The sequence below is a fragment of the Terrapene carolina genome, unplaced genomic scaffold, assembly GCF_002925995.2.
Source record: "Terrapene carolina triunguis isolate 2854851 unplaced genomic scaffold, T_m_triunguis-2.0 Scaffold211, whole genome shotgun sequence".
Classification (NCBI taxonomy): domain Eukaryota; kingdom Metazoa; phylum Chordata; order Testudines; family Emydidae; genus Terrapene; species Terrapene triunguis.
Genome location: NW_020664562.1, coordinates 35489578 through 35503651, shown reverse-complemented (window position 1 = coordinate 35503651; position 14074 = coordinate 35489578). Strand labels below are relative to the sequence as shown.

Below are 14074 nucleotides of genomic sequence, written 5' to 3'. Positions count from 1 at the left end.
GGGTTCTCGGGAAAAAAATCTCTAATGGCGGGTAGAGCTGTCCCTAGGGACCCCGGGCAGCACGGGGCCAGCAGCCTGGAGCCCCTAGACTTCCAAGAGCTAAGCAGATCAAAGCAATCATATCTATCACACTGAAGAGATTTAAACTTCAAGACTCTTTATAAAAAAGGGAGGTGGATATTTTTTGCTGTTTTTAAAATTAAATAGGGAGCTAGTATTGTTTTTAAAATTATTATGAAGAACAAGTTTAAGCTTTGTTGTAACGTGCGTTATTTGCCTGGACTACTCAAGATCTGAATGCTTGTGTAGGAGGAACTCTTTGAGTTGGCTTCTTAAATACCTTCATGCTGTTTCAAATCTGATACTCTTTTTGATGAAACATAGGAGCCTTGTCTTATAACAGGCCTATTCGAAATGATACAAGCTACGAAAGTGAGATCTTGGAAGAGTGTAATAAAAATACTGTAATGATAAATAATAGTTAATAATAAATAGTGTGTAATAAGCATGTTATAAAAACAAATTTTATATTTCTAAGATCACTGCTTTTATAATTTATACTCCGGTAAAGGAGAAAATCCCTGGAAATATTCATTTTTAGGAGGGGGTTCGCGAGACTTAACATTTTAGTAAAAGGGGTTCACAGGTTGTTAAAGTTTGGGAACCACAGTTCTAGAGTGATCTTTATGAGTGAGAGGATAAGTTTTTCTATCTATGCAGTACAGCTTCTGCTGAGACATCATCAAGAATGCGTGTTTGTTGTGCTGTTGGCTTTTGTGACCTTCCCATTCTTCAGAAATTGGGTTCCGAACTCAGATTTATTTTGTGTAGATCTGGGACCAGTTACAACAGTGTTGCTTAATCTTTTTGATATCAGGGACCAGCTTGCTGCCTTCCTCAGCTGTGTCAGGGAAATCTCAGGGACTGGCACCAGTCCATGGACTGGTCATTGAGAAACATAGGGTTAGAAGATAATAGTTTTTAATGTGAGTTGATGCATTTGATGTCTAACTTCTTAAAATTGCACCCTGATGAAGAATACTCTTGTAATGTATTTCTGTTAATTTCTTCTTGTCACACTAATCAGGATCTGTATATAATAGGTTCACTTCCTGCTTTGTGACAAATGTGCTTATAAATGGTATGAGCAAATACAGTAATTTATGCTTAAGGATAAAAGGGTTGTATTTTGCTTACCCAATTGATTGCCGTTTCAAAAACGTTCAGTAGTATAATTCAGAATTTAATTCACGGGTACCATAATTCACAGATACAAATAGTGGTTTTTCCTTATTTCTCACCCAAATCTTAAGAGTTCTGTAGTAAGGTTTCATTACTGATTCAGGTTTCAGAGTGGTAGCCGTGTTAGTCTGTATCAGCAAAAACAACGAGGAGTCCTTGTGGCACCTTAGAGACTAACAAATTTATTTGGGCATAAGCTTTCATGGGCTAAAACCAAAATTACCGATTCAGTTATTTTAGTAAGATGTGCTAAGAATTGTCAATTTCATTCTATATTATGCTTGTCAAATAGACAAAGTACATTTTGTGGTATTAGTAGTAATTCACAGTGGGTCTCTCCTAGTCAACATAAACCATATTAAATGATAACAAATACATATCTTTGGTGAATAAAATTTGACTATGAAGTTTTCCAGTAATCTTATTTATATTTGTGTTTAGAAGTCAAATAAGTGTCATAACACCAATACAAAACTTTGAGAAAACTATTCTATATCCAGTAGTAAGAAGAACAAACTGCAACAGCAATCCAGTTTATGACCTAGTGAGATTGCCTGCAGTTAATAAATATCTGTGAAAGTATGCTTCTTGTTTTTCAATTCAGGGATTTTAAAACTAGACTTCTAGTCAAGTACTAGGCTCATAGCAATGTTGTAGCTGCAGAAATAGCTGAAAAACCAGGATTCCATTGGGGAAAATATTCCCATTCTACCTATCCCCTCTCAGATTTAATATGCTGTATAGGGAATGCTAAGGCAATGTATTGTAGAGAGTATTTCTGACTGTACATAATTTTGGAATGAAAAGCTTGGGCTGACACTGAACCCTCTGCCTTTAATGGTTGTGGTAGGATATTCTTGAGCATGGTAGACTTTGGCATTTGTATTTACCGTAAATTGTTAAAGGAATCATACAGTGGTAAAAGCATTATAGTATTGTTAATATGCTGGTGTTGAACTCTGTCTCCTTTTCCCTGGAGTTTGACAGAGCTATTACCCTACTCTCCTGGTACTTGGAAGAACAGGGACATGGTTGAAAACTTAGCTGGCTTATATCACTGCTCTACAGCCAAAATGCTTCTGAAATGAATGCAGTCAAACTTTACTAATTCCGGATCACTGAGAATGAAAATGATGGTTAAAATTGTTGATTGGCTCTAGTTTTCAAGATATGCTATTGGGTCAGTATATAGGACCCTTGACTTGGGAGGATAAGTGAGTTATAAAGGGAAGGGATCTCAATTTAAACCAGAAATGACTAAAATACATCTTTGACTGGATCTATGAATAAATCGATGACTGGGTTTGGACAGTACTTGCTTTTTAGGCAAAACAATGAATGATGCAATCTGAAGCTGGTATTGCATCATACATGATATGAATTGCATCATGTTATTCCTAGAAGTCATGGATGATGCAGTCATAACGAAGCTTACATCACTCTGCTGAACAAATTGCTCTATATCAGCTCTAGAAATCATACAGTGCCGTGCTCTCTTATTTGTCAGTGTTTGATTTTGCAAATGGACACATTTCTGTTTAGCCAAAGTGAGCAGAGATGCCTCGTACTTGCGTGAACAGTGCAGATAACTTCTGCTATGTTTGTGGTGAAGTGACTTTTGCATCACAAAAGCGCAGTATAACCACTATGGTTAAGAAAGCCTATCACCTTTATTTTGGCTGCAAAATTGGAGATCAGGACGAGGTGAGCCCCACACATATGCTGCAACACTTGTGCAACAAATCTTCTCCAGTGGTTGAACAGGAAAAGGAAATCTATGCCTTTTGCAGTGCCAATGATTTGGGGAGAGCCAAGAGATCATACCAGCAATTGTTACTTCTGCATGGTGCCTCCAGTTGGGAAAGGTGTGTCAAAGAAGAAAAAGTGGACGGTGCATTATCCAAACATTCCATCAGCTATATGCCCAGTACCCCACGGAGAAGGACTGCCGGTTCCTGATGCACCAGAATCATTCTCACTTGAGTCAGACGAGGAAGAGGATGAAACTTCTGGTCCTGAACCATCAATGTCACAGGACCCACATTTTCTCCCATCCTCCTCCTCTGAACCACACCTCATAACACAGGGTGAACTGAATGACCTTGTCAGGGATTTGGAACTACCCAAGAGTAAGGCAGAGCTGTTAGGCTCCAGACTACAGCAGTGGAATCTCCTGGCAGGTGATGTTAGGGTTTCCATGTTCCGTGACCGTCAAAAGGATCTTGTCCCATTCTTCTTCATGGAAGGTGATCTTGTAGCCTGCAACAACATCGATGGTGTGATGGCAGCCCTCAACATGGTTCACGATCCAGATGAGTGGAGACTGTTCATTGATTCATCGAAGACGAGTCTTAAAGCTGGTTTACTGCATAATGGCAATGTTTTGCCATCAATTCCAGTTGGTCATGCAGTCCATATGAAGGAAACCTATGACAACATGAAACAACTTTTGAGGTGCATAAACTATGACCAACATCAGTGGCAGCTTTGTGGCGATTTGAAGATTGTTGCTCTCTTGCTTGGTCTGCAGACTGGATACACAAAGTACTGCTGTTTTCTCTGCGACTGGGATAGTCGTGCAAGAGAGTCCCACTACATCAAGAAAGATTGGCCACTCCGACAGTCATTGGAGCCTGGGAGGAAAAGTGTTCAGCATCCACCACTTGTTGAATCAAGGAAGATTTTGTTACCACCCTTACACATCAAGCTGGGTCTGATGAAGAACTTTGTCAAGGCCATTGACAAAACACAAGCAACTTTCAAGTACCTCTGTGGAAAATTTCCAAGGTTAAGTGAAGCTAAGATAAAGGAAGGTGTCTTTGTTGGTCCTCAGATTCGTGAACTTCTTCGAGATGATGCATTTAACCATGCACTGCGTGGCAAGGAAAAGACAGCATGGAAAGGCTTCCAGTTAGTGGCAATAAATTTTCTCGGAAACAACAAGGCAGACAACTACAGGTTGTTGGTGGAAAACCTCCTCAAGGCATACAAAAGCCTTGATTGCAACATGTCACTAAAGATACATTTTTTGCACTCTCATCTAGATTTTTTTCCCACTGAACTGCGGAGCAGTGAGCGACGAGCACGGCGAGCGATTTCACCAGGACATTGCAACAATGGAGAAACACTATCAGGGCAAATGGAGCCCCTCAATGCTTGCAGACTATTGCTGGACAGTGACAAGAGATGCTCCATTTAATGAATACAAGAGACAAGCCAAGAAGCGCCGAGTAGACATTGAATAGGACTAAACTATGTACATAATAGTTTTTTGCCTTTTGTTTCATAATAAATTTTATTTATATAACCCTTTTGTTGATTTTTAAAGTGTTACATAAACAGGACAGGTGAAATATTATCATGTAAAGCAACCATAAACATGTGAAAAGACCTAGGTTTACAATTTATGATTAAAACTCTACTATCTACACAATATACATAGACATAAAATGTAAAAACTTAAATATCTTAAACAGTAGCCAATCAGTTGTTTTAATTGTCATATTTGTATTCAGCACATCAAAATACATAATAAATAGCACATTTTATCTCTGAAGCAGACGACTTCTCAAAAATGATAGACCAGTGTATTCAGCCCTAATAAGAAAAATGACATTGGTTGGCAGAGAGAAGTACTTTAAAAAAACTGTTTTTCCTGAACACTCTTAGGTATCAGTTGCCATGCATAATACCTCTAATTTCTAGCCTAGTGAATACTCCTCCCAAATGCAGATCTTGTCATATCTCAGTCACTTGTGGGCCAGCACATACCACCCCTTTCAGATGGGGTAAACTAGCAAGAATCTTAGCAGTGTTTCATACTCTTCATAATCTGCTAATTCACTTTTGGGCAAAATACATGACCTACAAAGCCATAAATGGCCTGTCCTAGGCATCTTAGACCAACTACTTGGAGGGGAATACTTAGGCTAGATACCTCATGATGAAGCATGGAAAGAATTGGGGACAAAGCATTCTGTGTCAGGTCCTCACCTCTGAAATCTGATCCTGTCAGAACTACACCTTGCTACCTTCATGGTACAATAAGCCGTTATTATCTAATCTGTCCTTAATGGAATACGCTGAATAGCCACACTGTTTAATCTTTTTGAGGCAATTTGCTGCAAAGGGTCCTGCTTCTGAATTGTGGGGTGCTGGTTGGTTCTCTTTCAGCAGTTAAGTGTATTTAGATACTACAGTGATGGGCAAGAGGGATAGGGGAACTAAAATTGAGTTTGCAGTTAGAATAGCTACATGGCATGTACAACATATTTTCCTAGTGGAACAATTATAACTTCAGTGAAAAACACCGTTGTCAAAAGGCTCATATCACATTGAAATAAATCTATATTCACCTTACCAATAAAAAGCACTTATTGAGGATGATCTTCTGTACCAAACTTCAGTTTTTTGCACTATTGAGTGTAGATCCATTTTAAAGTTTTAGAGGGAAATATATATACTTTTCACTCTAATTTTAAGCATTACTGTTTACCCAAATATAAAAAAAAAAAAAAAAAAGTACCTTGAGGCAGTGACCAAGCTGGGAAAATTTTAGCTTCATTAGATGAGTTTCAGAAATCTGTGTGACTGAACATGGATTTGAAATTAACCGTTGGCTGCTACCCATCTAATAATTTACTAAAATTTAGTTAAATTACCATGAGCTATCCAGTCATTGCGGTGTATTAAAGCTTTAGTGTTTGTATTGCCTGTGTGATGTCAAACCTTTACAAATATATGGAATCAAACTATTGATATGAATCAGGTAAAATGAGTAGGTTGATGAGATATATTTGTGTAAACAGATTCTGGCTCCATAGAAGAATCCTTTTCAGAAAAGGGTTAAAAAAAATAATGGTGGAGTTTTGGTTAAAATGTAACACGTTTGAGTCTTTATGACAATGGCATTCTACATTTTCTTGCAGCAGGAATTATTGGCTTTTTTATACAGTTCTACCAATTCTATTTAAACTAAGCAGCATCAGTTTTGTTACTTATTTAAGTCATTGGGTTTGAATAAGGATTCAGTGGTATTGAGAATTACAGAATTTACATTTGGAATAGTAGTAGGTACAGTTCTTATGATTTTTCAGCTTAGTAAGTTCCTGGTCAAAATTGAGTGCACCAAAAAGGTAAATGCTGCTGCTGAAAGTGCCAGAACCACTTCTTGGCAAAACCAGAGTGACAATAGCAGACACTACTGAAGAAATGACGGGGGGGTATTGCAGAGCCGCTAAGGTGACCTGTTTAAAAGAGGAATGCGGTCAAAAGCAACCCTGGAATGGCTTTGTCTTAAAACCTACTGAATTGTGATTGTATTATTGCTTGTTAGATTCTGTCAAGGTTATTTATGCCTCAGGTAGTTAAGGCCAAACTACATAGGCAAACCAAGATCTAAGAGAAATATTAAGCGAAGACGTTAATACTGTTAAAATATGAAAGTCTAAGTACTGTTCAGTCTTTTTGGTTGCTATTCTAGTCCTTTCATGTACGTAAGGATATGAAGCCTGATGTAGCAGAGTCTCAATTCTTAAAGGTTAGACTTTGCTTTGTTAGATTGGATCGTGCATTCAAGATGATTTCAGTTGGTGAGACAAAAATGAAGTAAGATAAGAAGTAGTAATTTAAATCACTGATTTTAATCTCAGTTTACATCATCAAGCAGGAAACCTTTATTTAAATCTATTTTAATCTTGTTTCGTATTTGTACTTCTTTTCCAAAAGAGAAGTTGATTCTCATTGGCTAGTAACCATTACATGTTGGTTTGAGCATTGGCCTGCTAAACCCAGGGTTATGAGTTCAATCCTTGAGGGGGCCAATTAGGGATCTGGGGCCAAAATTGGGGATTGGTCCTGCTTTGAGTAGGGGGTTGGACTAGATGACCTCCTGAGGTCCCTTCCAACCCTGATATTCTCTGATTCTATGTTCGCTGCAACTAAATTTAGCCTTTATACTAAATTTGGTGCTTCTCTTTGCTAACCAGAAGGATAGCTGTATACGCATTCATTTAAGCAGTGGTATACCTTAACATACATGTATTCGGATTCTTAACTTTTATTTTATGATGTTAGAAAATGGTGAATGATGCATTACTTATTTACTAGACTGACATTTTACCTGTGGTTTGTCAAGATCTATTTGGAAAAATGCACAAAAAACGCATTCTAAATTTTTTTAATTAGTTAAATAAAACTAGCTTAAATGTGCTGGATACATAAGAAAAAAGTTTATCACAACATGTTTTGCATTTAAAACTAACTGATTTATTAAACAAAGGAAGTGTTGTCTCTAGTTAGTAAATCGAACTGATTTCTTTCTGGTCACCGTGTCCTTCAAGATTGTAGTACTAAAAGGTCTCATTCTCTCGCACTTAGTTTTTATTCATAGATGGAAGGGGAAAACAAGCTGTCCTGCTTTTTCGACTCACAATCAGTTTCTTAGCTTTAAATGAACTAGTCATTGAACTGAACTAGTTGAATGAACTGAAATGAAGAAAATAGTCTCTCTGCACCTGCAGAAGAGGCTACTGCTGTTAGAAGCTGGGTTTAGCACTTCAACAAATTCTGGTTCCCAGTGCTTAGCAAGTGACTTGCACCAGTGCAGTGATTTGACTTTGAAAGATACTGCTTATTTTTTTTATTTAATTTAAATGATTTTAACATTATAGTAAATGAAGGCCTTGACATAAGTTATCATAATTTTAAATAGGTTTATTTTAAAAAATAAACCTATATTTAAATAAAGAAATCAGATATTTAAAAAAAATTAATCCGTTTTTAGCCAAACTGTTTTGAAAACATAAAATCCAAATTATGAACCCTTTATAGATGAATTCAAACACCTTGAGTTGCACTAGGATACTAATTAGAAGCCAGTAATCTATTGTGGACAGGTAAAACATGCTCCATGTTTGCAGGTATCTGAATGAAGACAACCGTCATTTGCTAGACTATTTTCCAGCTACAGTGTTTCTACTGCTCAGAACTGCGAGATATTTTTAATTTGTGGGGGGTTGTGTCCTCAACTTTGATAGGGGTCTTACCTCATCTGCCATGCAAGTGTGGTTGCTGCCTCAGACTCCCTCACTGGCTGGGTAGTTTATTCCTCTGTGTAAATGAAAAACTCCACTCCTACCAGGGTAAATGAAAAAACAAATTCCAAACCTTTACACATGCTCTTGGGGCCATCAGCTTCAAGGTGTCCATACAACCTTCAACTCTTCACCCCCTGTCACTGAGGAATGGAAAAGATCTTCCCATTCTCTGCCAGAAATTCCAGGGTTCTTCACCCTCCCTAGGATCCCGCAACAAACAGTTTTACATGGTGCCCATGTGGATTTCCCTTGGGTAGTCAGCTCTACCAACAGTTGCTGCAGCTGAACTGTGGCATAGACATGGACCTGGATCTGCCCTATAAGGAACATTCTAGTCTCCTTCAAGTTCACCACATAAGAGTTCAAAAACTCTTGATGGTGCGATTGGTGAGATTTAAAACCCATTGCCTGCCACCTTAATTTCTTGACTTTCTGTTTGATCTATTTCAGGTTCTGTGTTATTGCAAATTCTAATGATAGCTAAATGAAGATGCTATTTTAATCATTACCCTGTGCTTAATATAACTTCAAAAAATATTAGTATTCAAATTTTGGACCAAAAGCAGAGCGGTATAGAAATTGCTATGTTTGGAATTTCTGTGGGGGCATGTACCTTCTTTCTGTATTTTTCCCGAGGAAATCTCTCCCCACCATCACCACCCTTTCACATCTTAATAATATATATAGAGAGAGAGACATACCTATCTCATAGAACTGGAAGGGACCTTGAAAGGTCATCAAGTCCAGTCCCCTGCCTTCACTAGCAGGACCAAGTACTGTCCCTGACAGGTGTGTGTGTGTGTTTGTGTGTTTTTTTGTTTGTTTGTTTTCCCCCCCAGATCCCTAAATGGCCCCCTCAAAGATTGATCTCACAACCCTGGGTTTAGCAGGCCAATGCTCAAACCACTGAGCTATCCCTCTCCCTTACCCACTGGATCACTCTCCTGAATCATACTTATCAGTTTATCAGATAACTGGCTAATTTAGAGATGATTGTGTGTGGTAGAATTAGCATTTATTTATCTGTTGTAAATGGGGGAATAAAAGTAATTTCCTGTCCTGTAGTTAGATCTCTGGTGATCCAGCAAAGCAACTTCATTCAGTATCATTTCATTCTTATGTACCTGTTATTAACAATGATGATTGATAAGGAAAGTTTAATAGTAAGAACTGGTACAAAATTGAAACCACACTGCACCACTTTTTTTAAATGTTGTGCTTTATATCCAAATATATAGTCTTTAGACTTAATACAGTGAACAGATTGCAAATGTTTAAGTGTTTTTAATGAATTTGTCTGATTTTTTTTTTTTTTTGGTTAACCTTGTATCTAATACTTTTTTTTTGTTTTTGTTTTAGTGATTCTCCTTTGCCTGTTTCATCACGGGTCTGTTTTGTAAAGTTCCATGATCCTGACTCAGCAGTTGTGGCCCAGCATCTGACAAACACTGTGTTCGTTGACAGAGCGTTGATAGTCGTACCATATGCAGAAGGTTTGTGAATTGTTTAATCACCTATGAAGCCATCATAAAATGGCAGTCTACCCCAGTATAGTTCAGTAGAGTGAGGTTTAGTAACCTGTAAAATATCTAAGATATTAATGTTTTGAAACCCTTGGTATGCTGTCATTAGGTCTTTCATTAAAGCAAATTTTTGTTTTTTATTGACACACAATGAAAGCTGGAAGTTTTCTTGTTAATCTTTTATATAAGAAAATCTTACGTTTAAGGTGTGAATATTTTTAAGCAGCATTATATGAAAATTATGCTTTTAATTCATCAGAGTTCCTAAGACATGTTTCTAACCAGACTTAAAAATGCTGACTTGTATGCATAAGAAACATTGCTTTAAAGATGAATTATTCAGGATATGTATTTTTATATAATCTCCTCATGCAAGTTTTTTCTCCCTCTTTGCGAGTGAATGGGGGAGTGGATTAGCAGTTATTTTGCAATGTCCTTGCTACTTCATTTAGTTGACAACTTCTCTGGAAAAAAAAACATTCACCCTCCTTGTAAATTCCAGTATACCAAGGGTTTGAATAATTATGCTTTAAGATGAAAGTGAGATCTTCCAAGAGGTGCCAAATGGGCACTGGGTATTAGATTTTTATTCCAAGTTTTCTTGTTCAGGCTTGCTATATTTTATAGAATTTCACTGAATAATAAACTCTTCTCTCTGTTATTTGTGTGTGTGATTTTTGTAGTGGAGAAGGCAAATGCAAAGCCCTTCCAGATGACTGAAACACAGTGGGTCCTCTGCAGCTACAGGGGATTCTAGACATTAACTAAAGGCCAGCAAGCACTCAAGTCCCCAAGTGTTTTCCTGGTGTAACCACTTGTTAACTACATTTTCTCTTCTTTTTTTTTTACATTTTAGGGTGTTACAGTAATTTGAAAGACAGTGAGCAGGTTTTTTGGAACTTGTTTTAAAACAATATACTGAGAAGACCACACTTCTTACAGAAGTCTCATTAAACTTTACTAGGCTTTAGAAGCAATTTATTTCAAATATACTGATTATTGGTTTACTCTTAAATTTTTTACTTAAAATCCTTTTGAAATAGAGTAAAATCTCTGTGGATTAAGTCCTATTACAGTATCAAATTTAAGATAAGGCCAATGTTGTTCAGACTTTTGACAAGGCAATTTAATTCTATCAGCTGTCTTCCAGGGCTGGTGAGCAGTCAGAGGTTCTTGTTAAAAGAAAAATTTTAAAAGAAATTAAACATTTAAGACTTAATTACTTTAAAATTTGTAGCATGATCTGTAATTGAGTCATTTTTCAGAATACAGAATACTTTCTAAGTAGTTGCTTTTGTTTACACTAATCTGTGTAAAAAAGTGTATCTTAAGGAATTTCTTCCTTATTCTTATTTATACATTATTAAAGCATGCTATAATAACAGTATCTCTGTCAATAGCATCTAAATATTTCATAGGCCCTTGTTTAAGAACTTTAAACTCAACATTTGAATTACAATGGGTAATGTGATTCTCTTTGTCAGTATGACTGACCGATTTGCTTGATGGTGGATAAACTTGGCATTTAGAGAAATCTGCCCAATAGTTTCAGTTCAGAATGTGCTAAAGATGATATGTTACAAGTTAAACAAATACTAGCATTTTAGTTGGCCTATTTTGAACAAGGAGTTTCTTGTGGGATGAGCAGCATCTTGTGTGTAGTTCTGGAGATTCAGAATTCTGGACATGATATGGCATATCACAGTACAGCCTGCTGTTTTCAAGTTAAATTTAAGTCCTTTATTTTTGTAATAAAATGTTTGGTTTTATACTTGAAATATAGTTTTCTCTTAATATTTATCAGTAGGACCCCAATTCAACAAGGTACTTAAGCACAGTACAGGAAGGTACTTGAAATCAGCAAGACTACTCACGTGCTTAAAGCTAGGCACGTGCTTAAGTAGTCTGCTGAACTGGAGCCCAATACTTTATACTTTCTATTGTGATATTCTGTATTAATGTTGTTCATCACTAAAGTAAATGTTAATATCACAATCGCAGTCCAGTTTTAGCTTTTACTGACATTTTTGGTGTTGGCTGTTGCTTTGTGTGTTAGACCTATACACAAAGTCTACGGTAAGGCATAGTATTAATTTTATTTTCACTGTGATATTCCTAGATTTGCAAGGAATGGTAATATTAAAGATGGTTGGGGGGTTATTTAGGTTCTTTGGTTAATGTTTGTTTCTTTTGTCTGTTTCTTTTTCTTTCATTTCTACACATTCAAGCAGTATTTCTTGGTTCTAACAAAGCAGCAGTAAAAAAAAACTTTGCCGCATGAAAATTAACTGGTGAGGGGCCTCATTGCTTTTTTTTTTTTTTAATTTTAGTTTTATTTTTTTTTAAATATTTAAAAAAAAAAAAAAAAAAAAAAAAAAATATATATAATTTTTGAGAATCAGATGCATGACTTTTTTTTTAATGGATGCAGATCTTCTATGAGGAGTCTCAAGATAAGTCAGAGGAGTTGTATTTAGATGCCAGAAATGTTGTATTTGCACTAATTTGAAATATGTGTAGATATAATTTATAATATCCTCTGAGACATAATTTTGCATGCAAAATTACCCCTAATCTCTATAGGTATGTTAATATATTGATGCATTAATGCCCTATATCTAAATGACCTTTTCCCCCCCTCTCCCTCCATAACTTTTGGTATCTAAATTGATGACCGCTCAATGACACAAGCAAGATAACAGTGCTGTGTATTATACATTTGTTTATATTATCGGCACTTCTCAGTATAGGTGGAAGGAACCATTACCTTTATTTAACAGTGGTTTTTCTTTTTTGTTGTTGTGTTTTACAGTTCTTTTCCCTGGTTCAGCCTGAACTATATACCAGGCCCTGCTGAAAATACCACCCAACAGTTTTCTTCTGCAGCTTATCCAGTTTCTCTTAAGTGCCCTGTACATATTGTATGTTTTATGATGAGATGCAGTTTCTCAATATGTATTACATAAACACTACTGGTATTTGCAAATATATAGTAAAATTGTATTATTGAACTCTCGTTTTGGGGGCTTGGGCACATTAACAGATTAATCCATCTGTATAGGGCTTTTGCTGTTGGATAGAATAAAAATTATCTACATACATATTTGTTTCGTAGTAGGACCCTTAATAAGATTGTTCTGTGTGCAGAATAGGCAGTAAAATCAGCCACACTTCTCTTAGTTGGCTACAAGAGTTTGGGCCAGAAGTTTTTTCTGAAATGGCAATATGTAGCAGCATTCTTGGTACAGTAAGCGTGGCACATAATGGAACATACGCATTTTACTGGACAGGTAAGGAATGTGCCACAATATATTGTATATACACACAGAGCGTGTATTTGGAGATCTGCAGACACTTTCATATTCATTTGATGAGTCAGCAAAAGCCCTACACTTTATTCAACAAAATATTTCCTTACCTTCTCTTAATTTTTTACAAAATTTGTATGGTAGGTGTAAAAAATCATAGTGAACTGTACCATATTATTAACCCCTAAATCAAACTTTTTTTGTCTTGTGTATCTTGATTTTTCTGTGTGCTTTATAGTGAAGCAGCCGACACGAGTCGTTGTTCATAAAACAGCTTTTGAAAGTTGAGAGCACACCCCTGGAGAACCGACTGTGCTTGCTTACGTTTGGTTCATGACTTAAAAATCGAGTACAGGTGATGAAATCTTGGCAGTGTTAACAAAAAAGTAGTGTGTATTGTGCTATTTTTTACGCTAGAAACTTAACCATTTGTAGAGAAAAAGGAACAGTCAAATTTTCACACATTGAAGTTTCATTCTGACATAAAATTTAATGATAAATATTAATAGAAATCAAGCTTTATATTTTAGCCAACATAAGTACTTTCAACAAACTCAGGTGGTGTATCAGGGAGACATTTTCTGGGTGTATTTGTGTGTTTTCTGACCTTGAGAGAGAATATATTCTAATGCAAGGCTGTTTCTCTGCAGGAATTATTCCTGATGAGACTAAGGCATTATCTCTTTTGGCACCAGCTAATGCTGTGGCAGGTCTGCTGCCTGGAGGTGGTCTCCTGCCTACTCCCAACCCACTTTCTCAGGTAGGTTTTCATTTGCTTGGAGTGAAAGAAATACTGTACATATTTTGCTAGACCTTCATTTACTATATTAATGCACTTGGGCAAATGGGCTTGGATGGCAAGAAGAGATTTGACACTGTATTGATCATTGTAGTGATTTAGTTA

At 36.5% G+C, this 14074-nt stretch overlaps 1 protein-coding gene across 3 annotated transcripts in view; it reads left to right on the top strand.

The window, feature by feature from the left end:
* LOC112115986 (serine/arginine-rich splicing factor 11) overlaps window positions 1–14074 on the top strand; it is a 36623-nt gene that overhangs the window by 3759 nt on the left and 18790 nt on the right. For all 3 annotated transcript variants that reach the window (XM_024213244.2, XM_024213243.2, XM_024213242.2), the window contains exons 2-3: window positions 9699–9832; window positions 13821–13930. In XM_024213244.2, the coding sequence (XP_024069012.1) occupies window positions 9699–9832; window positions 13821–13930 (244 nt within the window). The remainder of the gene's footprint in view (window positions 1–9698; window positions 9833–13820; window positions 13931–14074) is intronic.